General features: G+C 48.9%; 1 protein-coding gene across 4 annotated transcripts in view; it reads right to left on the reverse strand.

Annotated features, from left to right (window-relative positions):
• The window catches only part of HMCN1 (hemicentin 1), a 451947-nt gene that overhangs the window by 266786 nt on the left and 157752 nt on the right, over positions 1-27409 (reverse strand). For all 4 annotated transcript variants that reach the window (XR_013624351.1, XM_078783554.1, XM_078783553.1 and 1 more), the window contains exons 34-36: positions 22796-22950; positions 19362-19485; positions 16835-16936 (exon numbers count right to left, since the gene is read on the reverse strand). Coding sequence is in view for 3 of the 4 variants with exons in the window: in XM_078783554.1 (XP_078639680.1) it covers positions 16835-16936; positions 19362-19485; positions 22796-22950 (381 nt within the window). In the remaining variant the exon portion in view is untranslated. The remainder of the gene's footprint in view (positions 1-16834; positions 16937-19361; positions 19486-22795; positions 22951-27409) is intronic.

Here is a 27409-nt window from a genome sequence, read left to right on the forward strand (position 1 = left end):
ACTCACTCTTCTCCCCAACAAGAACTGAGACTGAAAGAAAAGAAAGCTTTCCTTAATACAATAATTGAGAACCAAACACAAGGGGCATTAAAAAGATTACGGTTTCAGCAGCTCAACCTTTTGGACACGCCAACCCGATACTTCTTTGATTTTGAATCGAAGGCTCCTCACCCCCAAATTACTGCTCTAAAACGCCCTGACAATTCTGTCATCACACACCCTGAAGGAATCAAGAGGGAAGCTAGACTCTTTTTCTCCAACCTTTACAAAACAAAAGAAGTTGACCTAAATGGTGTCTCTCACTTATTTGACGGTGTTTCCACCTTAACCCCAGAGCAAAGGCAGAGCCTGGAGAAACCACTCACACTTGAGGAACTCTCCATCGCATTAAAGAGCCTTGGCAAAGGGAAATCACCTGGCATCGACGGTCTACCGTCAGAATTTTTCGAATCTTTCTGGGACCTAATTGGCCCTGAACTGCTATCAGTCTTCCAGGAAAGCCTCGAAAAGAAGGAACTCCCGCTGAGCTGCAGAAGAGCAGTACTTACCTTGCTTCCAAAGAAAGGCGACCCTTTACTCATCTCCCAGTGGAGGCCAATATCACTACTATGTACTGATTACAAGATCTTTTCCAAAGCTATTGCCTTACGTTTTTCACCCTTCCTAAAGAACATTGTAGACATGGACCAAACTTATTGTGTTCCTGGTCGTAATATCCATGACAGTATTTCTGCTATTTGCGATTTGATTGATGTTTGTGATATTCATCATGAAAGTGTTGGCCTTGTTTTCCTAGATCAGGAGAAGGCTTTTGATTACGTTTCGCATGAATACTTGTCCGAAGTCTTAAATCGATTTGGTTTTGGACCCTTTATTTTATCATGTATACATATGTGTTATTCAAACGTATCTGCCCTGCTAAACATAAATAATGAGCTTGTGCCCCCCTTTTGTATTAAAAGAGGTGTTAGGCAGGGCTGCCCACTGTCAGGTGCTTTGTACACCCTTTCCCTTGAACCCCTCTTAAACACGCTTCGAAAGTCTTTGACTGGTTTCACTGTGAGAGGTTTAAACTGTGGCGGACACAAAAGCCCACTGGCGTGGTGACATCATTCCATGCACCAAGTGGGCGGTGGCCACGCCCGAGGGGTAGGCGTGGCCTCATGATATACACCGGGCGACCAGCCCGGAGCATTTTCAGTGTTACAGTGTAGTCTTACAATAAAGACGTTTATATGTTACCGCTTGTCCGTTTCCTCCTTGCTCACAAGCAGCGCGCGTAACGCCGCGCTTTACTGGTGACCCTCGACGTTGGATCTGCCGTAGCGATCCTTCCGAACACGACGCCATTGCAATGGCCAACGACAAGGCAATGGCGATTAAACTTCCCGAATTTTGGGAGGCCCAGGCCGAAGTCTGGTTCGTTCAAGCCGAAGCCCAATTTCAGCTTCGGCGCCTCACCAATGACGACCTGCGCTACTGCCATGTCATCGCCTCCCTCGGGCCCGGCACGGCCGCTCGAGTTGTGTCCGTCCTTCGCCACCCACCGGACGGCCACAAGTACGAGGCACTCAAGCGGCTACTCCTAGCCACGTTCGGCCTCACGGACGACGCACGGGCCGACCGCCTCCTGGATCTCCCCGAGCTCGGTGAGACGCGCCCGTCGGTCCGAATGGACCATATGCTGTCACTGTTGGGCGACGAAGCCCCCGGTTCGCTATTCCGGGTGCTTTTCTGGCGCCAACTTCCAGCGCAGGTTCGCCTCGCGTTGGCCGGGACCGAGCTAACGGAACCCCAAGCATTGGCCGCCAAGGCGGACAGGTACTTCGCCGCTACGGACACGCGGGCGAGCGTCGGCGTGGCCGTCACGGCCCTCGACGCTGATGTTCAGCAGCATGTTCCACAGCATCAGCTTCTACAGCGCGCTGATGTTCAGCAGCATGTTCCACAGCATCAGCTTCTACAGCGCGCTGATGTTCAGCAGCATGCTGATACGCACCTCGTGAACGCCGCCACGCCCCGCCCACCGCCGCGGCGAAAACCGCCACCGAGGGGAAACCCGCCAACTCCACCGGCCTGGCGGAGCTAGCCGCGCTCCTCCAGCTCCACCACCTGGTGCTGGTTCCACGCCAAGTTCGGCCACGAAGCTCGGCGGTGTCATCCGCCGTGCTCCTTCAACGGGTCGGGAAACGCCCGGGCCGGCGCTCAATAGTGGCGATGAGCGCCGGCCGTTCGAGCAGCCTGCTGTTCATAACGGACACCTTCTCCGGGTGCCGTTACCTGTGCGACACGGGAGCGCAGGTGAGTGTCATTCCCGCCGGCACGTCAGACAAGCACGCCGCGGGTGGGGGCCCCGTGCTGCTTGCCTCGAACGGGACGCCCATCCGTACGTACGGAAAACGCTGCCTCTCTCTGCGGTTTGGAGGGCAGGTTTTCCGATGGACGTTCGTCACCGCCGACGTGCCCATGGCACTGCTTGGCGCGGACTTCCTGTGCGCTAATGGGCTCCTGGTCGACGTCAAGCGCAGACGGCTTGTCCAGGCCGAGACGTTCAGCTCGCTCGCTTGTGCGTTGCCCAGCTCAACGAGCGGCTTGCCAAGCGGCTTGCCGAACGAATCGGTTCCGGCCACGTTGGTCTGTACGCTTCCGGCAGCGGACGCATTCACCCGCCTCCTCGCCGGCTTCCCGGCCCTCACGCGGCCCACCTTCTCGGCGGGGGCCGTCAAGCATGGGGTGGCCCATCACATCCCCACCGTCGGGCCACCGGTCTACGCCCGGGCACGCCGCCTCGAGCCGACGAAGCTGGCGGTGGCAAAAGCGGCGTTCGCTACCCTGGAGCGACTCGGCATCGCTCGGCGCTCAGAGAGCGCTTGGGCGTCGCCGCTGCACATCGTGCCGAAGCCCGGCGGGGGATGGCGACCGTGCGGGGACTATCGCCGTCTCAATGACGCCACGACTCCCGACCGCTACCCCGTCCCCCACATTCAGGACTTTTCCACCCGTTTGGCGGGCAGGTCCTTCTTCTCGAAGGTGGACCTCATACGCGGCTACCATCAGGTCCCCGTCAGGCCGGAGGACGTCCCGAAGACGGCGGTCATCACGCCATTCGGACTCTTCGAGTTCCTGCGCATGCCCTTCGGTCTGAAGAATGCGGCTCAGGCGTTCCAGCGACTGATGGACAGCGTCCTGCGCGACTTGGATTTTGTCTACGTCTACCTGGACGATATCCTCGTCGCCAGCGCGTCCCGTGAAGAGCACCTACACCACCTCCGCACGCTCTTCGAACGCCTGGGCCAGCATGGCCTGATTGTGAACCCCGCAAAGTGCCGGTTCGGCGCCGCCACAATCGATTTTCTGGGGCACCGTGTCACCAGGCACGGAGCCGTCCCCCTGCCGGCCAAGGTGGAGGCGGTGAAGGGGTTTCCGCGCCCCCGCATGATCAGAGGGCTGCAGGAGTTCCTGGGCATGGTGAACTTTTACCATCGGTTCCTGCCCCGTATCGCCCAGCTCCTGCGCCCCCTGCACGAAGCTCTCCGAGGTAAGCCGGGCAAAGGCGACGTTACCTGGACCGAGCAGATGGACACGGCGTTCACGGGCGCGAAGCTCGCCTTGGCTAACGCCACCATGCTCGCGCACCCGGCGCCCGATGCACCGATCGCCCTCACCACCGATGCCTCGGACTACGCGGTGGGCGCGGTGCACGAGCAATGGGTGCGTGGAGCTTGGCAACCGCTGGCGTTCTTTAGCCGGCAGCTTCGCCCGCCCGAACGCCGTTACAGTACCTTTGACCGCGAGTTGCTCGGACTTCACTTGGCGGTCAGGCACTTCCGCCATCTGCTCGAGGGCCGGGCGTTCACTGCCTTCGTCGACCACAAGCCGCTGATCTTCGCGATGGGCAAGGTCACCGAGCCGTGGTCGGCCCGTCAGCAGCGTCACCTCTCGGCCGTGTCCGAGTACACGACGGACATCCAGCACGTCGCGGGGAAGGACAACCCGGTGGCGGATTGCCTTCCCCGGGCCGTCGCCCACGCAGTCCACCTCGGCATCGACTATGCCCGGATGGCAGCGGACCAGGCCGCTGACCCCGACGTCCAGGCCTTGCGGACCGCCGTCACGGGCCTCCGCGTCACCGAGGTGCCGTTCGACGGCGCGGGCGTGGCCCTCTTGTGCGACGTCTCCCTCGGGCGTCCTCGCCCCATCGTGCCCGCGGGCTGGCAGCGCCAGGTGTTTGACGCCATCCACGGCCTGTCCCACCCGGGCGCGAGGGCCTCCCAAAGGCTGATCGCCGACAAGTTCGTCTGGCATGGCCTCCGGAAGGCCGTCCGCGGCTGGGCCAGGACGTGCCTCGCGTGCCAGCGCGCCAAGGTGCACCGGCACACCCAGGCCCCGTTGGCCCCGTTCACGGTGCCGGAACGCCGGTTTGACCACGTCCACGTGGACCTGGTGGGACCTCTGCCCCCCTCGCGGGGTTTCACCCATGTCCTCACCATGGTGGACCGCACCACCCGGTGGCCGGAGGCCGTGCCCTTGGCGTCGACAACGGCGGCCGATGTCGCGCAGGCTTTCATCGCCACCTTGGTCGCCCGGTTCGGCACCCCCTCAGACATCTCATCCGACCGCGGCCCCTAGTTCACCTCGGAGCTCTGGGGGGCGGTTGCGCAGGGGCTCGGGGTCCGGCTGCACCGAACCACGGCCTACCACCCCCAGGCTAACGGCCTGTGTGAGCGATTTCACCGCTCATTGAAGGCCGCGCTCCGGGCCACCCTCCGCGACGGCGGCTGGTTCGACAGGCTCCCCTGGGTCCTGCTGGGCCTCCGGACGGCGCCCAAGGAGGACCTGCGCGCATCCGCGGCGGAGTTGGTCTTCGGGCAACCGCTGCGGGTGCCGGGCGAGTTCCTCCCCGACTCCACAGCACCATGGTCCGTGGCACAGCAGCGCTCCGCTCTGCAAGAGACCGCCCAGAGGTTCGCCCCGGTGCCAACGGCATGCCACGGGCACCCACCGACGCACGTCGCCCCGGAGCTTCGCACGGCGGAGTACGTCTTCGTCCGCCACGATGCCCATCGGACACCACTGCGGCCCCCGTACGACGGGCCTTTCTGCGTGCTGGAGACCGGTGCTTTCGCCGCGCTTTAAAACCACACTATAAAGACTATTGCCTACGCTGATGATATATGTGTGTGTATCAAAAACTCTGATGATATTGCTAAGATGATGCATGCTTTAGCACTTTTTAACAGAGCCTCGTCAGCAAAAATCAATTGGAAAAAGACTGAGGCACTGTGGCTCGAATCCCTTTCCCACCCCCCATTCTCCCCACCCCCCCCCTTCACCCCCGCTTCTCCCCGCAAATATTGCTTGGAGAAGAGATGGGATCAAGTTTTTGGGAGTTTTTCTAGGTCCTGGAGATTTCATCAGGCATAACTGGGAAGGTTTGCCTGAACGCATTGAACTGCTTTTAATAAAATGGAAAGGCCTACTCCGCCAATTGTCTTACCGTGGCAGAGTATTGGTCATAAACAACCTGGTTACCTCCATTCTGTGGCACAAGGTCTTGGCTCTGCAACCACCTGCTGGGTTAATCGACGGAATACAGAAGAGCGTCACTCATTTCTTCTGGTCTGGAATGCATTGGCTACGACCGGAAAGATTAAATTTGCCGATACCTGAGGGTGGTCAAGGACTTGTCAATGTAAAATGCCGAATCATGGCTTTTCGTCTACGTACGATATGGTCCATTTTGCACGAGCCTGTTGTGCTTTGGAGGCAACTTGCATGCTGCATTTTGGGTCGTTTTGAGAATTTCGGTCATGCTAAGGAGCTTTTCCTAATGGACTTGACAATGTTTGATCTCTCTTCACTCCCCTCTTTCTACCGAAGTTTGTTAAATGCATGGCAAGCTCTCAAAAGCCATCGGGATCGTATTACGTACGAGAGATCCATGTTCTTCAACGAGCCACTGTTTTGCAACTCACTTTTTGAAGGTTTGGGAAGCAGCAGGGCCTTCATTCAAAAGTTTGTGGCTGCATCAATAACCAAAGTGTGCCACCTTAGAGACAATGCAAATGACAAGTGGCTAAGTGTTGCTGCTATTGCCTTGGCGACTGGCGTCAGATCATCTCGCCAACTAGACAGATGTCTAAGGGTGGTGCTTCATGCCTACGGTACCTCCCAACCTTGGTTGGTTCGTCCTGTACCTCCCTCTGAGCCGAGCCTCTCTCCTTTCCCCAACCTTCTTTTGTCGGCCTCTGAAAACTTGGAGCCAATAAATTTTGGCCGTTCCTTTTCCTCTTCCAGTGGTAACCGCAAAACCTTATCTATCTATAATTCCAGTAATCTCTGTCTGTCTGTACGTTTGTCTGTGACCGCTGTTTCTCGACAACCACGGGTCCGATATACTTTTAACTTGCCAGGTATATTGCTGGGGACCCGAGGATGTGCCTTTTCAAGGTTTCATATTAATCGGACAATTACTTACCGAGCTATGTCCAAAAAACGATTCAACCAATCAGAGAGCAGCGAACGATCGCGTGTGCCGAACGTGGCGGGCACACTCTGCCTCGGATGGCACATTTGAGAGCGTATTCATTTATTTCACGTTTGCAAACTATGTTGGCGTTAAACGATGTTTTACAACTAATAAAAACGAATTTGCGATTCATTCGCTTTCCTGCGCGTTTGTGCACGCGATGGCGATTTCTTTACCAAACTCCGGAAGCCGTTCGCTTTGGACCAAACCATTTCATGTAAATAGAGGGGGGGGGGATATAATTTTAGATATAGATATAGTACGGGCAATGCCCTAGTATTTCCAATGTTTAAAAGCTCTTTTCCCCTCCTTATCTTCCCCAGCACCTTGTAAGTGGTCTGCAGTCCTGCCACACACTCCTCCTTTCTCCCCAAACTGGGGATGGTATTATAAAAATCCTGTGCCAAAACGTGCTGGTGATCTCCAATGGAGAATCGCACATTGGATAATACCCACAAACTCTCTCATTCACCGCTTTTCACAAGCGACAAGTGATCAGTGTCCCTTTTGTGGACAGAGAGAAACCTTGGCCCATGCGTATATTCAATGCAGTCGTTTAACTCCTCTCTTTGTTTTCTTGAAAGTGCTATTTGCACGTCTTTCCATTGATTTCAATTTTCCAATGTTTATTTTAGGGCCAAGTGGCCCCTTAAACATCCAAGCAACAATTCTTGCAAACTTCTTTATCTCCCAAGCAAAATTGTCAATTTACAAAACCAGAAAATCAAAGATAAAGAATGACTTGTACAGTACAGATACTGTAGCAATGCTCAGAGCTTTTTGCGAGAGCCGGATAAAACTTGATTTTTACTGTTATTCGCTTTCCAGCCAACTTGAACTTTTTGAAAGAATGTGGTGTGTAAAGGATTTTTGTGAAATATCTGAGGGTCATTTGGTGCTTTCTCTCTAGTCTTTATTAAATATCCTTCTGTGTTTTTTTGGTAGCTTAACGGTTTGTTGGTTTTGACTTCCCCGATGGTAAAATTGCATGCAACTGTTTTGTTTATTTTGTTTTGACTGTAAAAAATCTTCATTTTATACTTTTGTAATAAAGGTCAGTCAGTGTCTCAGTCTGTCTCAGTCTCAGTCTCAGTCTCAGTCTCAGTCTCTCTCTCTCTCTCTCTCTCTCTGACTGCTATTGAATTACTTGGTTTGTTGTGCTTTTTTTATACTTTTCTTCTTATCTTTTTGTGTACTGCATGCCTGTGTCTAACGAGAATGTCGGTTCTCAAATCGTTAATTTTTTACTTGCCGAGGCGAAACTCGCGATATATATTACACGGAAGAGTCGGGTCTCTGGGACAAGCTCACCAGAATGCAGTATTTTGTTAGCCTTTAAAGGCCTTGTGTCTGCCCGCCTTAAAATTGAATTTAATTTTTACCGAGAGACTTCTCGGCTTGATCACTTTGTTCAAAAATGGTGCAAAGCTGAAATCCTGTGTAAGGTGGAGGGAGATGAACTTTTTTTGCTGCTCTAATTTTAATTAATGTCATGTTTTTCAATTCCTTGATTTAATTATTTTGTTGACTGCTATTGAATTACTTGGTTTGTTGTGCTTTTTTTATACTTTTGTAATAAAAGACCTTAAAAGTCAAGTCTCTCTCTCTCTCTCTCTCTCTTTCTCTCTCTCTCCCTGTCCCTGTCCCTGTCCCTGTCCCTGTCTCTCTCTCTCGACTCCTGAGATCAAGCAAGCCACAAAAAATATTGGCCACTCCTATCCCAACGATATCAACCGACGAATGAAAGTGAATTTATCCCGTTTTCTACCTTCTGGCATCTTCAACAGAGCTTCAAACCTCACATAAACAAACTAAGTCAGTAGAACTGAAAATATATCAATTCCTCCATACACACACCCTCACCCAAACATTTCCTAACATTGAAATAGCTCTTCAGATGTATCTGCCGATGGTGTAGAATTGCAGTGGTGAGGATGAGCGGTCCTTCTCTAAACTAAAACGTATCAAGGATGAGGGCAGGAACCGAATGGGACAATATCTGAATTAATAGTCTTTCAATCATGAGCATTGAGAGTGAAGTGCTGAGAGGACTTGACTTCTCGAAAATCATTGACGAGTTTGGCCAAAAAATCTAGGAAAAGACCAATGTAATGTTATACATGGAGTGGTTTCTGTGGATAAACTGCCGCCATCTTGGAATTCAAATGGCAAATGATGGTCTTACAAATAAATTGTGCTGTCTTGTCCTAAGTTGTCGTTGTTGTGCCAATCGATTTCACAGGAGGGTTTCTGAAAGAGTTTCTGGAAGAATGTGTGTGACCCAGCGCTGTGGTTGGACAGAGGGAAGAAAATGTAGGTGGAGTTTGGCTATAAGTCAGTCAAAAGAAAACCGAAATTTGATTCATTAAACTGTTGATTTGCGCTTTGTGTCTATCTAATGCATACACAATTTTACTGATACCCTTGTTCGTCATGAAAAATATTGTCGTGCGAATACCCTCCGGTTAACACCAGGGCTCGCGAATGACCAAACGGATTTAATTGAGGCGACGACCAACTCGGATTCGGCTATAAACCGCTGGAGGAAAAGTGAAGAGGAAGAGGCGGAGGCGCTTACCTATAGCGATCCAACCACAGCTCTGATCCTGCAGGGGAATTAACTCAACGAACACGAGATTTTGAATGGAAAGATAAAATAATGCAAGGGTTTATTTTACAAGAGATAGCGGGACAGGAAAATACACGCCGGTAATAAAATGTCCTAAATCGGGATCCCGCACACCTCACCTCAGAAACAATACAAAGGAAAATGAATTACAAAAATAACTGTCCGTCGTGTAATGGTTCGTGGGTGTGAGCTTATCTGTTGGCAGTCTTCTCACCGTCCACCCCGGCTGCCTCAGTCCGCCTCGCCCACGAGCTCCACCAGGCCCGAGCGACCCGCCCCACTCCAGGCTCTTCGTCGACCGCTCACGAGGTCCGTTCGCTCACAGCACCAAAAGGCACTGAGCACCGCTCCAAGCTCCGGACCCCTAAATATTCAGGGACGACGCCAACGACCACCAGGACCTCTCAGTATGAAGAGCTAAGAGCCAAGAACGAACAACAAAGAGCGAAGGACCAGCACGACTCAATACCAAGAGCGAAGAGCCCAGCACGAAGAAGAGAGCGAAGCACGTCAGCGAGTCCTTTTCTAACTTGGCATGTGACGTCAGTTCTGGCGCGTTACCAACCAGAGCCTCGTAGCTTCCCGCCGTCTCCCGAACCTCCTCGCGCCTTCCGCGCTGATTGGTTCACGGCTTGCGCCCTCCGCGCCAACCAATCACACGTTCCCTGTGGCGTGGTTATAGCTCATCTCACGCGATGTTGCTCGGCCAGCTGGTGGTGCGGCTGGTGGCGGCCGTCCGGCGGTGCCCCGATCTGGCTTCCTGCCGGTCTTCTTCCAAGGTCATTGTAAGGGAAGGGGAATTATTTAATGTTCGCTAAGGGCCTATCTAAGTGTTTATATGAGTGCGTTGCCATAAGGGACAAAGGTTTGGCGACAGGGGGGACAACGAACAAAGGAATCTTATCCATAATCCCTGCACTATTTAGCACGCCCTGCTCCCTCGTAGCGGAGACATCAATACAGCTTATCCCGACAAACCGGACTAAACATAGAACTTATTACAGGTAGATTCCCTATCACGACAGTCGGATATCTACCTATACCTATCTGGCTCTAGATATTCCTCCACCAAAATTCATAACACAGCCCCCCCCCCGCCCCCCCCCAGAACCATAGCTCCTGCTAGGTTCACTGCAGGCGCTACCATTCCAGTATTCCAGTCTTAACACTTACTGTCTCGCACCTAATTAAACTATGAAATAAATCAGGAGGGCTGTGGGAAGTGAGCCGGATCTACTTACCTATTCTCCTTAACATGCTAATCCCCTTAACAATCATGCAAATATGTACAATGATCTTAATTGGTCGTTCCTGCAGAGGGAGGAAAAAACAACAGGCAAAACCTACCTTTACCACAAACCTTAACCTTAACCAAAAATTCAAAAACTCTAATAAAACCTTTGTACAACCCCAGTCTACAGACCGCGTCCCCCGGTGGATGCCACAAGACGCAACTTAACTGTGGGGCCATCCCAATGCACCCCTAAATTTCCGCGGGCCCTGTCTTGGTGTTACAGGTGAGTGACATGACTCGGTGGATTTCGCCCTCATTCATGCAACACAACCCCTTAACCACTCATACACATTTCAAAAATCCTTACACAAAATCATTACAAGCATGTATTTCACCCCCCTGCAGGACCATGGCATAGATGTCATTCGTGGTGTGCATTTCTTTCTCCTAGGCAGCGGGGAGGTACCGCACAAGTAAGATGGTGGGGGCGTTTCAGACTGTGGTGCCCGCAGTCCCAAAAACAAGTCAACCGACTTACAAGTTCATTGCCCCCCCCTTTTTACCTCTTGGCCCTGTGACAGTCCAACAGCCCCTTCTGCTGTTACCCCGCCGGTGAGGGTCTCCACACACCAGGCCCCGTGGCCTCCTGCATCAGCGCAGCTACACGGGTCGCCAGGAGTCTCCCTTACCCCACGGCGCCCAACCGACGAATTTCACCTCCACCGACAAGCTCCAATTTCTAGATACCACCGGCTTCCAGGGGTAATTGCCGCAGAGGGGGGGGGGGTGGGCGCAGGCATCACCCCTCAGAGCTTGATCTGTACCTGCGGGCACACACACTTGCCCCACCCACAAGATCCCAAAACACATTTCCTCCCCCGCTGACATTCAATGTTACAAAAGATTTGCCATGGCCTGCTTCATGTGAAACCCCATTCACATTTTACCATTACATCTCAAAACACAATAATCGCCACTCACTCATATTTCAATTTTCAAACTCGTGACCACATGAAAACACATAACCCCAACACAAAAACATCCACCCTTCACAACGCCACCCACAAGACTATGTGTGGCCCACATTCCATCCCCCTCACCGACCATGTCATCACGCTCACCCGCCCCCAACTCCAAATTACCTGTCCCCAATTTACATAAGCAAGTCCTGAAGCCTGGGACAGTAAAAATCGAGGCCTCACCCCTACCTTGATGTGCAGGTAATTACCGGTTGCTCAGGTCCAAAAGTGCCATCCACCCTTCACAATCCCAAAATTTCTCGTTGGACCAATCAAATTTCACAAAATTTCACTTTTGTCCCCACTATACTGGCAGGTATGCGGGTCCGCATCCAATGGTGAACCGTTCTAAACAACTACCTGTGGCTACGACAGCTCCGCACCTCTACCGTTCAAGGGCCATCGGGACAAGGTGAGCAGTAAAAACGCCAACATGGCCCATGAGTGTCCACAATGGTGCAACCCACCATCCATCCTTCAGCCCCACCTGCGAGGAACACAGCTGCATTAGCCCCAGCTGGCCAATGTGGTGAGCACCTGCTGCCAATACCGCCATTCCCAAGGCCTCGGACCTGGGGGCACGGTCGCAGTGCGTGGCATCCCAACAGCCACGTCCCCTGCACCTCCACATCTTCCCCCAGTCTGACCACATGCAGCCCCCAATGCCCACCCACACTTGACCACACCAAGGTCCAGTCAACAGCCATGCTCTACCAGGAGACCAACCCAAAGACATGGTCCACACACCTGCGGACACCCAGAGCACCACGTTGACCCCCAGACTACACAACTCCATCCCCATGATCCCGCGTCCCAAATATCGGCACAATCGGCCCCGCAACCAGTTGAAAGCTGTCCTGCTACCCTATCAATTTTTATCACAGCCTCCAACACTTTGGTCTACACACCTGGATCAATAATCGTGTCACTATACAGTGTCCAGCATTTCTCTTCACAAAATTCACCCTTAAATTTACATCTAACCCTCAGATTACCCATGCCAAACATTTTTCACATTTTACTAAACTCACCAAAGAAAGATGCTTTGCCATACACATGCCAGCCGAGCATGGCCCATATGCTCGGCACGTTACCAATCTCCCGATTCATCAACCCCATGGCTCTCTTCCCAAACCAAGAGTCCATAAATCATAACAGAACATCTGTGGAAGATCATTCTCACCATCATGTTCCACAGATGCCCCAAAGGTTGTCCGGCAGGCTATCTCATTCCTGTCCATGCGGTTCGACCCGCGTCCATAGCCCAGCACAGCATGGCAGGTCATCACATGCTGGCTGTCCCAGAGTCTCAGGGAGAGGGTGCCAGGCCGCATGCCCAGGTGGTCACCACATCAGGCCCAAGTTGGCCGTCTGCAGTGCCACCACCAAAGCGCGACCCACAACATCTCCCCCTAATGGTCCTCAATATACGCCATCCCAGGCCTGTGAGGAACCACCTCGGACCCCCTGGAGGTCTTAACCCCCACCAGGGTCTGATGACCCTGCTGGCCTGAGCCACTCGCTCGGGCGGCGCCCCGATGGACAAGGGACGCCACACTCCCCGTGGGGCCCAGGTCATACCACGACACCCATGGCTGGACCCCACGTCCAAATCTCACCAGCACAGCCCCCCAGCTGGCTGGCATTCCCAAATTTACAAAGGGGCAAACTTTGCCCGAGGCCATCCCCCATGACCTCTCCTGGTCCAAATCCCACAGCCCGGGAACCAACTCCCTCCATGGCTGCTCCACATCCAATTCCAATTTTAATTTTATTTTAGATTTCCTTTTAAGAATTTTGGCCCCAGGTGTCCAATCACCGCAGCTGCAGGTAACAACCTCTACAACAGGTTGTTCTGCCCCTCCCTGCAGCTGTTCCAAATTCCCTACGGGGACCAAATCCTCAGAGGCTCGATCTCCCGATCCTCCAATGTCCAAATCCAGCCCAGAGCCAACACACTCCCCCAACTGGTTCTGCAATTTTGGAGCCTCCTGTACCCAATTGGTGTTCGTGGTGAGGGTCCCTTCGGTCACCTCAACCTCCTCCTCGGACCGACTCACCCCCTCCCCCAAACTCCTTTGGGTCCGGTCAAACTCCGCCTCCATCGGACTGTCCCAGGTCTCCATCCGCTGGATCAAACATTTCCATCATCATCCCCCATCAATTCCGGCTCCGACAGGTCTTGATCAATAAATACATGGTCCGGCTCCATCACACGGACCCCCAATTCCTCTACCCCCTGTTGCTCTGAACCACCGCCCTGGCACAGCAAGGATTCAAATCCATCCCCCGGTTGATGTGTTGGGGCATCCACCCGGCCTCGATAGCCCTCCAGGCCAGCATGTAACAAACATTTCCCATTTCCTTCCCCATTCACATGTGGGCACTCCACGTTCACCTGTGGACACTCCACGTTCACCTGTGGACACTCCACGTTCACCTGTGGACACTCCACGTTCACCTGTGGACACTCCACGTTCACCTGTGGACACTCCACGTTCACCTGTGGACACTCCACGTTCACCTGTGGACACTTCACGTTCACCTGTGGACACTCCAAGTTCACCTGTAGACACTCCCCATTTACCTCCTCACATGCCGCAATCAAATTTTCCCCATTTAAATTTCTACCTTCCCTGCTTTGCAGGGAAAATGGCCTCAAAGGTGGTTCTTCTTTTTTCTTCCTTCCCACTGTGATTCCAATTTTTCCATTCCCGGTGCAATTCCCTGCTCCTGAGCCTCGTGCACATCTGCATGGGCCGTACTCTCCTCCATTGTCCTATTTAACTCCCCCCATTCGGATTCATTTTCTGCCACCCTTCGCTCCTCCTGGGTCCCATGTGAATCATTATTTTGTTCTTTCATTATTTTATTCGTTTGTTCATGTTGGGCACTCAATTCGTTCGTTTTGGCTTCCCTTTGTTCAGTATATTTTTCTCTGTCTCTCCACGTTCCTCTTATCTCGTCACGTAATTTTCTGAATTGAGCTGCCTGTTCAGCATCCCATGGTGTTTTCAAGAAGGCTTTAAATTCTCTCCTCCTTCGTTCACTCATTTCCCCCAGAAATTTGTCAAACACGGCCTGGAAATCCATCGGGTCTGTTTCTACGGCGGGGGTAGCTCCATTACTACTCTCTACCGCATCTACCTCCGACTCACCTCCAATGCTCCCCGCATCTTCCATCCTTTCTTCCATATCGCTCACCTCTTCCATCCGTTAAGAAGAGGTCGCTTTCCCGCACGTATTTTATCTCAGAATCGAATTAAATTTAATGACGCGCCGTTCACGCCTCGCACACCAATCGACTATGCTAATTTATCGCCTCTGACTAAAGAAAATTTGTTTCCAAATTCTCCACACTCTTGACACCAAATTTATAACAGGGTTCTATCCCACTTCTGATACCAGTTGTCATGCGAATCCCTCAAGGTTAACACCAGGGACCGCGGATGACCAGAACGGCTTTAACTGAGGCGACGACCAAATACGGATTCGGCTATAAAAGTACGGGCGAAAGAATGAAGGAGAAGAGGCGGCAAGCGCTTACCGAGAGCGAACCGAAAGCAGCTCTGATCCTGCAGGGGATTAACTCAAACGAACACAGGTTTAACAAGGAATGGAAAGTAATGCAAGGGTTTATTTTAAATAAAGGTTTGAACAGGGAAACGCGATGATAAATCTAATAATGATTCTAAATTGGGGTCCCACACACCGACTTCCAAATACGAGACAGGGGAAAATGAATTAACAAAATAACACGTTCGTCGTGGGTTTGTGTAATGTGGTGCGAGCTTATCTGTCCGTCGTCCAACGCGGCCCCGTCCGACTCCAAGCTCTGGCGCGAGGAAACCCTCCGTCCGCTCGCTCGCACGCTTCACCAGGCCCCACGCGGCCCGCACCGCTCCAAGCTCCGGGTCGATCACACACGAGGCCCCAGCACCACTCCAAGCACCACGCAGATGGCGAACCAACGACCACCAGGACCTCTCAAGATGAAGAGCCAAGAGCCAAGGTCGAACAACGACAAGCGAAGGACCAACATGACTCAACACCAAGGGCGAAGCTTCCAGCATGAAGAAGAGAAACGCAGAGACCAGAGGAAACCAAGAGCTTCAAGCACAGAGAGAGATCTCCAATATGAAGGGGTCCAGCGCGAAGAGAGCTAAGAGACAAAATGTCGTCCAGCGAGCCCTTTTGTAACCTGGCCTGTGACGTCAGTTCTGGCGCACTACCAACCAGGGCCTCGTAGCTTCCCACCGTCTGCCGAACCTTCTCGCGCCTTCCGCGATGATTGGTTCCAGGTTCGCGCCTTCTGCGCCGACCAATCACACGTTCCCTGTGGCGTGGTTACAGCTCGTTTCACGCTGGTGGTGCGGCTGGCGGCGGCCATCCGGCGGTGCCCCGATCTGGCTTCCTGCCGGTCTTCTTCCAAGATCATTGTAAGGGAAGGGAACTAATTTAATGTTGCACTAAAGGGCCTATCTAAGTGTTTGTATGAGTGCGTTGCCATAAGGGACAAAGGAATGATTACCAGGTCTGACACACAGGGGTTTATCTTAGTCCCTACAGCTATTTAGCACACGAACATCCTTGTATGTTCACAGGTATACTCTTACCCTGACAAACCGCCTAAAAAACACAGAACTTATTACAGGGTAGATTCCCTATCGCGACAGTCGAATACCTACCTATACAGATCTATCTGGCTCTAGATATTCCTCTACCCAAATTCATAACAATAAACAGGTTAACTAATTTTACTTATGAGTCATCTACATATTTTTTTTTTTAAATCCCTTTTTAAGGCCATTTTCCCTGCTAGAGCGGGGGTTAGCCTTGTGGGCCCCATGACAGTCATCATGGTTCCCTTTTTGAGGCAATGTTTTTATGGCCGGATGCCCTTCCTGATGCCAACCCTTTAGTCACCTCTTACGACATGCAGGGATACGGTGTACCTATTCTAAAACAGGGCACACACCGGCTACATCATCTTCATATCATCTACATATCATTTACACAAAACAGTGGAATTTTTCACTGTCGTCCTCTCATCTCCCCATTCATCCCTGTATGGCAATGCATCCATCCCCTTCCCTCTCATTCATTTAGGGTTAGGGTTAGGCTTTCCCAATTCCTACACCCTCCCATTCTCTCTTCTACACCAGCGTGCCATTTATCAACAATGCAACCCTCATTGTGTCCTTAATGTTATGATGGGATGCTTATTGGATACACGAAGTTCCTGCATAAACATCCAATAGCTTGATTTAGTTCATTCTCAGTACTGTACTATGTTTGTAAACAAAATCGTTCAGTTATTATTGTGTAAAGCGGTTGTTATTATAACTGGTTATTATATTTTAATATTTGTGTGGATGGTGACTGCTATAATCGCAGCGTTTGCTACAATAACAATCAATCACCGGGCACAGGAAATCCAGTAGCGAAGCACTCGAGTCGGACATCTTGGTTCAACATGGCCGTTAGGTTCTGCACGGCTTGGCTGTCCTTTATGTTCGGTCGATCTGCAGGAAATGCAACAAAGAAAACTGATTCTCGACATGAAATTATGTTTATGCTTATCATTCACAAAATAATAACTGACATTGAAACAAAGATAATTTAATCAATACTATACAATAGTTATTCCTGTAACATTATATTTAATAGCATACTTATTCCTGAAACTTTATAAGCACTATTATACTTCATAATCACTATTATACTTCATAATCACTATTTATAGTATACTATATAATTCCTTTAATTATAATGTTGCAGGAATAATAAAGTTAGAGGAATTATAAAGTTACATGAATAAGCATACTATTAATAATGATTATGAAGTATAATAGTGAATATAAATACTACTAATAGGCTGGCACCCCAGTCAGGGCCCCAGTACCAGTCTGATCCTAGGCTGGTACCCCAGTCACCACAGAGGGTGGAGTCATCAGCAAATACATAAAGGGGATTTTCCAGAAAGTCAGAGAGATTATTATTGATCAAGATCAGGAATAGGACTTGGCTGAGAACACTGCCTTGGAGCACTCCAGCTTTGACAGAGAGAGGAGAAGAAAAGGTTCCGTTGAGAGCCACACGTTGGCTGTTAGAGTAGAGGAAGTCAGTAACCCATGTGTGGAGTTGTCCTTCAATGCCATAGGCAGAGAGTTTGGAGAGCAAGTGACCTGGTCTGAATCCGAATTGGTGATCTGAGATGAGGTTGTTGGAGCAAAGGAAGGATTAAATATCAACTGTGATGATGGATTCCATGACCTTGCTGACAATTGACAGTAAGCTGATAGGTCTGCAGTTGAGGGGATCGGTTTTTGTACCTTGTTTCGGTAATGCAGTGATGTTGGCTGATTTCCAAGCAGATGAAAGATGACCTAGAGCAAATGACGAGGGTGAAAAGGGCAGAGAAAAGATGCGGAAGAGTTGCAGAGCAGGATTTTCAGACACGGGAGCTGATTCCGTCCAGTCCAGTTGCAGAATCAGAGTCGAGGGTTGCCAGGACCTTCTCCACCTTTTCAGGTGCAAAAGTTATCCACCTTTTCAGGTGCAAAAGATACAGAGTCCAAGGAGCAATTGGGTATGACTGGGAAGGGTGGGAACATAGAATAGAGTGAGGGGTTGGGGACAAGATTTGGAAGGAAACACAGCAGGGAGGCATTCAGCCTTCTCACTGGGGAAGTCATAGCCAAAGGTACTCCGGGGGTTGGGAGGTGGAAGATCAGTACAATGGTAGGGATAAATTGAGTTATTGATGTAAAGTGCAACTCTGCTGCCAGGACAGGGTTCAAGCCTATCAAATCAGAGAAGCCAATCACAGGGGAGAGACACGAAGGAGTCAGGGACAACCTGTGGGAAGAAGGATTCTGTTAAACAGATGATGTCCGGTTTATCAGCATCAGCCTGGATCGAGAGATCTGTCAGGTTGGAGTAGAATCTCGAGTATTTGACACTGTAAGGGATAGTGGAGGAGGTGTTGGGAATGTGCAGGAGAAGAGGGAGGCTGTGAGGGGTGGGATGAGGGGAAAGAGGGTGGGATGAGGGGAAAGAGGGTGAGATGGGGTGAAGGGCAAGCTTTGAGAGGATGTGGTAAGTCTGGATGCAGAAAGGAGGAAACATGAAGCTTTGAGGGGTGGCATGAGGGGGGATGTGGAAAGAGGGGACATTAGGTGGAGGAATGCTGAAAAGGGGGACACATAGAAGGGGTGGGGTTTGAAAGACATGGGCTTATAGGATATATTGGGGGAGGGTACTGACACCGTTCAAGGACATGAGGGGGATTTGATTATCATGAGCAGACAACCTCTGTAACTGGACTTCTCTAGATTCCCAAATTGTACAAATGGAGATGAAGATCATGGGGGTTGGGAGGTGTAAGTTCAGTACAAAGGTAGTGAGGTGGTAGGAATTTTTGTTGAAGCCACAAAGGTAGTGCTCTAGGTGTGGGAGGAGGGTTCGATGACCAAGCACTTAACTGGCAGAGATTTGGAAAATGATATGTGAGGAAGAAGAAGAGGAGAGGAATATATTGTGGTGTCGAAGAAGAACACATGGGGTACTCATGATAGAGAAATAAGGAAAGTGAAGCATTTTGAAACGTTTTACAATGCCTTTAAATAAAGAAGGAAGAAGCATTTACATTAATTGATGATTTCGTTTGAAGATATTGAGAAAAGGATGAAATAAAGAAAGGAGGACAGGAAGTAGCCTTAACTATAATTTGTTTGAAAGTTATGATGTGTGGAGAAATAAAAGTGCATCTTGTTATATCAGCATTTGAACGAAGATTACATTGGAGGGAGTTTCATTATAAAGAAAACCATAATCGGTCTCGACTTTCTTTAGTTGACCAGGTTAAATGATTACAAGGTACATAAACATTACTCTTGTGACCAGGTTTTGATCATGGGTCAGTTATTTAAATAATCTGCAGCTCACCATACACAGTCAGCCTCATGCGCTCAACTCCCTCTCCAGCGATGTTCGTTGCCACGCAGCTGTACTGGCCTGCGTCCTCCAAAGCCGTGTTGACAAACTCGAGTAAATGACCGTTTTCTTCCACCTGCAACATAAGGTGAGCTCTGACAATATATACTTACCTGTGAAGCTTATGTTATCCAAATGTATTGTGTAATATCAATTGCGAAATTGTCTTGAATGTTACTTGTAATTCTTCGACCTCAAAATTGTGACATGTTAATGAACCATGTACACAGAAGTAAAGATTATTTCATTGCATCAAGGGGACAATCAAGATGTACAACGTAGAGAGAACGGGAGGGCTTTGATATGGTAGAATGGTCAGGCTTATGCTCAACTCAAAAATCACTTTTGGTGATGGCGACCCCAAAACCCCTCCATTCCATCCCTCACTGTGAACAATTTTACTGCAGACTTTGCCGGAGTTAAGGCAGAATGTCTAAACTTTGTCTTTGCCTTCAAATCTCCTGTTGCCAACCCATCTCGCTCTGTCCGTCTTATCCCCAACATACTCACCTTATCCACTGGACTCTGTGTCCTTCTCACCTGAGAATGTAGAGAAAGATCTGTCTGGTCTTGGCGCTGCTTCAGCGATGGCGCCAGATGGCATCAGTGACCATGCTCTCAAATCCTGATTTCTCTTCCTTCTCCTTTTCTGTCTGCCATATTCAGTTTGTCCTCCTTTGGTAGCCTCCCACATGCTCCTAAATCAGCTAACATCATTCCCATCCACAAGAAGGGTGCAAAAAAAGACCTAGCCAACTGCAGGCCAGTGAGCTGGCTTCTGATTACAAGCTAAGTCATGGAATCCATCACACTGCTTCTCCTGTCAAGTATTTCCTGGTTTCAAGCAGCCTAATCGCTGACCATCAGTTTGGATTATATCCCAGTCACTCAACTCTGGGCATGCTTCTGTTACTCTCTCCGCATTGGTTAGAGGCCCTCAATCTCAAATAAGAGGTTAAGACCATCTCCTTGGACTTAGCTCAGTCTTTCAATAGTCTGGTTCTGCCATCTCTGCCTGTGGCATAGAAAGCGCCTTCATTCCTGGATTTCTGATTTCCTGCTCTCATGCAGTCGACATGTTGCCATCAATGGAACCTTCTCCTTCCCTCTACCAGTAGAGGTTAGACTTTCCTCAGGCAGTGTTTTGGACCCCGTGTTGTTCCTCATCTATATACAGTAAATAAACTCTCCGATGCTCTGCAAAATCCTCTCTTCCTTTTTGCAAATGGCTTCACACAATGTTGTATGGTATCCCATCCCTCTGCGAGGCAGATAGCAGTTTCTTGTCTCTCTGCTGATCTGAAAATGATTAGACACTGGTTTTATAAATGCAAGCATGTCCTTCAATCCTGGAAAATCTCAATCTCACATTATTGCACCGGAGGGATCGTCAAACGAAGACTCCTCTCTATATCCTTAGTCATCTCTTGGAAAAGGTCCAGTCTCTTGAACTTCGAGGCCTCACTATCAGCCATGGTCTTTCCTGAGCGACCCAAAAGCAAAGCTGGCCTCCGAAGCCAGCGGCAGACTGGGCATCCTCAGTCGATCCAAGTGCTTCCTTAGAAAAAAAAGTCAGAGCTATTCTCAATCTACATACAAGGCCTTTGGCCCAGTTGCATAAAACTCCCTTATTCTTAAGAAAAAATTACCTTAAGGTACACTGTGATTCCTTAACTAAGGATTTCTTTAAGGGCTGTTGCATAAATAACCCTTGGGAAATCGTCAGCTATGGAAATCGTCAGCCTCATCCGAGCTATGGATGAGGTTGAAGAAATCCTTAGGAGCCGTTGCTATGCCACTGCCAGGCAACCAATCAGATTAGTGATAGGAAGAGGCATCCAAAAGCAAGAACACAAGTAAATAAACACAAGAAAGCAAGAAGTAATTTTAAATGACGCTTGTTACATGTTACACACACACTTGTTATATGTTACACACACACTTGTTATATGTTGCATGGGGAACACGTGCTTCCAGATGAAGGAGGAATAAAGTGATTCCAGTGGAAAATTCATTGGATTCTCATTGACCATTTTTTTTTTACCAAAATGAAGCGCCCTTAAGGCCCGGTTGCATAAATAACAAAACTTCCACAATTTTCACTCTTTCATGACATCCAGAATATTTTGGTTGTTGTTTCGCACTCGTTTGAGAGGGTCATTAACCAGTGTGGCAGCTACATTCAAGTGTAAGGTGTGCACAGAGGGAGCTGCAGATGGAGGAAATGTTGAGTTGGATCTTGGAGACGGCGTGAAGCTGGAAGGTGTGAAAACATTTTGCTACCTCGGAGACATGCTGAATGGAGAAGGTGGATCAGACTCGGCAACGGTTGCTAGAGTGAGATGTGCATGGAAGAAGTTTCGGGAACTGAGTGGCGTGCTGACGAGGAGGGGAGTGTCGTTGAAGCTGAAGGGAAAGGTGTATGCTGCATGTGTGAGAAGTGTTATGATTTATGGGAGCGAGACATGGGTCATGAACGTAGAGCAGCAACGGAGGCTGGAAAGGGTGGAAATGCGAATGGTTCGGTGGATGTGCGGAGTATCGTTGAGAGAGAGGAAGACAAATGATGAATTGCGAAAGATGATGGAAATAGAGCCTGTGATGGATGCTGTGAAGAGAAACAGTTTGAGATGGTTTGGTCATGTGTTGAGGAAGGATGAAAGTGACTGGTTGAGAAGAGTGATGGAAATGAATGTGGAAGTAAGTAGAGGATGGGGAAGACCGAGAAAGACTTTACTAAAGATGGTGGAAGAAGAAATGCGGGCCAGGGGGTTAACATGGGGAGATGCAGAAAATAGGGCAAAATGGAGAAGATTGTCATGGGGACCGCAAGGCTAACCCCCGCTCTTGCAGGGAAAATGGCCTTAAATGCCTGTTGTTGTTGTTGTTGTTGTTTTCGCACTCGTATTTCACTTTTATAATCTCACACTTTCACCGTTCTCGGAAAGTTTCCAAATATTTACTGCACACATGATCACATGGACAATAAAATGCTCAATGACAATCGAATTAATTTTACCCAAGAATTACTTTATTCTTCCTTCACCCGGAAGCACGTGTTCTCCATGCAACATATAACAAGCGTTATTTAAAATTACTTGCTCCTTAGGTGTCTTTGCTTTCGGATGAGGCGTCCTATCTCTAAGCTGATTGGTTGCCTGGCATAACGGCTCCTAAGGATTTTCATAACCTTAAGGAAATCCTTAGCTGAGGGAAACCTGAAGGAAAATCTTTCTTTAACCCAAAAGGTGTGTCAGGTACAAGAGTGGGGGGGGCGGGGCAATTTTTAGAAGATTATGGAAGTCAAATGTGATGCACGGTACATGTAATATTGCTTTGTACATTGTAAGCCACCAATGCCCATGCATGCCTCTTTCATTGCAAACCTTAAATATTTTGTTCACGCTGTGTATCTGCCATCCGTCCTTCAGCCATGTTACACTTGGCTTTGGAACTCCAGTTGCAAAGCATTTCAGAGTGACGTTTTGACCGACCATGACTGCACGGTCCAGTGGAACAGCCACACTTACACTTGGAGGAACTGTCAACGAAAAACAACCATGAGTACCTTTACCTGCATGAATGAGGTTCATGGAGGAGCTGATACCAGAGATTAGAGAAAAATGCTAAATCAGCAAACAATGTGGAATTGATGCATGATGCCTCCTTTATGTCACAACAATCTTCTTAACAGTAATCTTTACAGGATTCCTCACCGAGTACAAGTCAAAATTATGACATTAAAAAAGTAAAACTATTACGTTTAATTGCAAATGGCTGTCACATCGCGAGGGAGTTTTCATGTACCATAAGTGTCGGTGCTACCAAAGCAGTTTCTTGGATAACGTTACAATCCTGGATGGGCCGCCACGAAGACACAGCCACAAGGGACTGAATAAATTTAACAAACTTAAACAATTTAAGTATTCATCAATTGATGGATCACAAGAAAGCACCATTAAACAATCTGCATCCCCTCACCAACCTCAACCTCAGACTCTGTTGTTACAATTAAGGCAGAATGCAGCTCACTCTGTTTCCACCATACCCACTGTTAACGACTTTCTTCTTGACTCTGTGAACCCATCACCCCCATATGTTGCCGCATGCCACATGAAGGGGGAGGAGATGTTAGGAGGAGGGAAGGATGGGGGTGGGAGACATTTTGCAGGAGTAAAGAGACTTTCAGGCTACCCTGTATATGGTTCTTGAAAAAAATGGAACTATTTTATGATTTTCCGAGGTCAGTTGAAGAGAGTTCCTCAATCCACTTGAAAGATGGAAGAATTTGGACAGTGTAGAAATCGGGTACGATTTACAAATGTAAGTCTGGAATCTTTGCTAGATCTTGCAATGGGTACCACAAAAAATGATAGTGTCAGTTTGCGGATATAACGAAGATTGAGAGTGTGGAAAAAAAACGTGTGTCAAAGTTACGAAGACCATAAACTTCTGATGGAGGTAGTATGCCCTTGACACGAAAGACTCGTGACTTCTGGTGGCCTTGAAGAAACTGGTATTCCCAGGATGAATATAATCCGGTTCGACACACCTGAAACCCGTTCCAGTGGCGGAGTTGCAGTTTATGTCAATAACTCCATTTCCCACTGTCCGTGTACTACACACCCCCTCCTAACTCCTGGGAGTACCTTTAGCTGCAATTCCCCTCCACAACTACCTCCTGTTTATGTGTGCTGTGCAGACCTCCTAACAGAAATGACTATTTACATCTCCCTCTGCCAACATAGACTATCTTATAACTACCCATCCCAACCTCTCTTCCTCATATGCGGTGATCTCAACTGTCACCATACCAATTGGCTGGGTGTTGGTACCTCTTCAACCAGCCATGGCATTGTAGCAAAGGACTTCTGTGACTCAATAGGCCTCACCCAATCAGTGAACTTTCCAACTCGGATTTCCCACAATCCAGATGGCAAGTCCTCCTTTCTGGACTTCAAAATTTTTCCTGCACATGTCTTCTGTTTTCTTCTGCTCCAATTGGTTCATCTGATCACATGCTTGTGAGAGCCAACATCTCTCTGACTATTGTCAGAGAGATACCTCAGCGCCGTAGTGTCTGGCAGTTCAATCAAGCTGACTGGCAGGGTCTGCGAGCTGCCCTCTCATGGCAAGAACGGTCCTTCATTTCCACCTCTCCTGATATTAATACTGCCTGGGAATCCTTCCACCCAAGCTTGCTTACCTTTATGTAGATTTATACCATCTTGTCTGCAGTTATCATACCTATCCTCTGACTCATTGAAACACAGAATCCTGTGGTGAGACAGTTGCCTTCAAACAACTATCCTTCTCTTCCTGGAAGGCAAATCTGACTGAAGACAACCTCAGATCAATCCGCAATGCCCGGGACAAGTGTGTGTGTACTCTTTGGAAAGCCAGAAAACAACATCTGGCTAACCTCAAGACTGCACTCTCAAACCTGTCTCCTCCTTCAAAGACCTGGACCTGGCAACACTTTAAGTCTGTCTCTCGAGTATGCTTCCCTTCCATCCCTTCCCTCTCTTAAAATGGCACCACAGCCGAGTCCACTTATGAGAAGGCCAAATGCCTCACATCTGTGATTGCTTCCAAATATTGTGTACCAATCTCCTCACTCCCTCCACCTACCCTACCTTCTCCTACCTAACTGCTCCTGGATACTGTATTTCCCACTTGAGTAAAGGTGCTGTAAATCAGTAGATCTTGTCTCAGCCTAACAGAGCCGCCATGACTAAAGAACGTATAGTCATGACAAGCCATGATGAAAGTGATGGACGAACGAAAGATGACAAGACTGCGAACAAGGGAGAAAAATATAGCATCCAATCAAATAAGTGTGAATTAGAGAGAGGAATATACCATACAACCTGCAACAATGAGTCCATGGTAATGAGCAATTTTTAAAAATCCAACTTTAACTAGAGCGTACAGCACTCTTTGACATCATGACGTCAACCAATATGCCTCCACTCACATTATTACGTCATTATACATACTTGTACCAAGCTTGATCCATTCAGCCATTCTAAGTTATCGCAGTAGCAAAATGATTTTTATTTAACATGACCTCTGACCTTTGACCTCTTGACCCCTAAATCTAATCAGTTCATCTTTGCATCATAATATATAATTATACCAAATTTGGCGAAAATCCCATGACTGGTTCACAAGTTATCTCGGAAACAGAATTTTTACCTAAGGGATGTCTGACGTTTGACCTTTGACCTCTCGACCCCAAAATCAAACCAGTTTATCTTCGCACCACATTACATACTTGTTAGTGGGGGGGCCAATGTAGCAGATTGAAATGCCCGGTGAAATTGCTTGTTAATTTTTGGACACTGGTTGGGCTGTCTTTAGGGATGATATAAGTTCTAGAAAAAATATGTCTCCAATTGTTTCAAGTTCTTTATGGCGGCCATTTTGGATTTTCAAAATGGCGGATGTCGAAAACGTAAAATTCCATTATCTTGGCTTCTAAATGACCTAGAGTTTCGATTCTGGTGTCCAGTTGTACATTTTTGGGGATAGAGAATTGAATGAAACCTTCTTTAATAACCTACAAGGGATAAAAATAGGTTTTTATGGCACAGCCGAACCAGTGTCCAAAATCTAACTTAATGCACATCTATCTTAATTGTTATTTGTTATTTGTATGTTCCAGATTCGTGACCCTGAGCTATGATGGAGCCAAAAAGCAAGAAAACCAAGAAAGAAACTGATTTCACACTTTGCATTCAGTGCCAGGATCCCCAAGGTGCACTAGTGACTGAGCCAGCACTGGGCTCATATGCAAAGTTTCTCCAGTTCATCCAGGAGAGGGCACGATATGGTGATGCCGACTTCAAACAGATCAGCGAACGATTAAGCTGTTTCACTGCCACTGACTTGAGGAACAATAAAGCAAAGTGGTACCGGGCATGTTATGGATCTACATGCAACACTGCTCACCTGGAGCGTGCTAGAGTTCGCCACCAGAAAGCCTGCGAACATGGCGACACCCAGCATCTTCATAAGAGGTGTGGACGTCCTTCTTCTGCACCTGCCGCTGCAAGTACCTCAGGTTCTACGCAAGACGAGACTCTTCGCTTCACACGTTCATCATCAACTCCATTCAACAGAGACCTTTGTTTCTTCTGTCAAGAGGTCACTAAGGAAAGTGTACATGTTGTATGCACGTTCAACGCAGGTAAACAGCTGAAGAAAGCTGTTGAAGAAGGCAGCAACCACAAGTGGAAAGTTCAGCTGAGTGCTGCCATCAGTGCACATGATGCTCATGCGATCGACGTCAAGTATCATCTCCCATGCTGGGTGCAGAATGTCCAACGTGCTCCCAAGAGTGGGACATCAAGTGATGACAAAGAACACATACTGCAAGAAACTAATGTTATCAAAATAGCCGCAGACATTGAGTTTGTCAGCCTTGTTCGCTCTCTACTCCAAGCTGGTGAAATTCTCAACATGTCTGACCTGAAGTCGGTTTACTCCAGGATTCTTGACAATAATGGTGTGCACAATGTCCCATCACCTACTACCCAAGGCATGAAGGAGAAAATCAACTCTCACATTGATGACGTTCACTTCATGAAACCAAAACGTCGAAACGAGTCAGACTGTGTATTCTCCACTGCCGTGCGTGATGCAGCTGTCGAAGATGCAATGACGAAGACAAATGAAAAAAACATCGAACAACTGTTTGAGAGTGCCTCTGTTCTCCGCAGTGCCATTGCTTGTCAGAACAAGCACCCATGGCAATTTGAAGGAGAAATGAACACTGATGATGCTGAAAAGCATGTACCCAAAGTACTCTATGCTTTCCTCCGCTGGCTACTGGAAGGACCAGCCACGAGCATTGAGCCAGAGACTATGCGACGGACACAGTGTGGCTACTTTCACGCACAATCATGCGAACAGCTGAAGCTGAGGACGTACAAGACGACATCATCCCACCAGATGACCAGCTGCAAGCTGCAGAACCCCAGCATGCTGACCCTGTT

The sequence above is a fragment of the Myxine glutinosa genome, chromosome 8 (assembly GCF_964187855.1).
Source record: "Myxine glutinosa chromosome 8, kmMyxGlut1.1, whole genome shotgun sequence".
Taxonomy (NCBI): Eukaryota; Metazoa; Chordata; class Myxini; order Myxiniformes; family Myxinidae; genus Myxine; species Myxine glutinosa.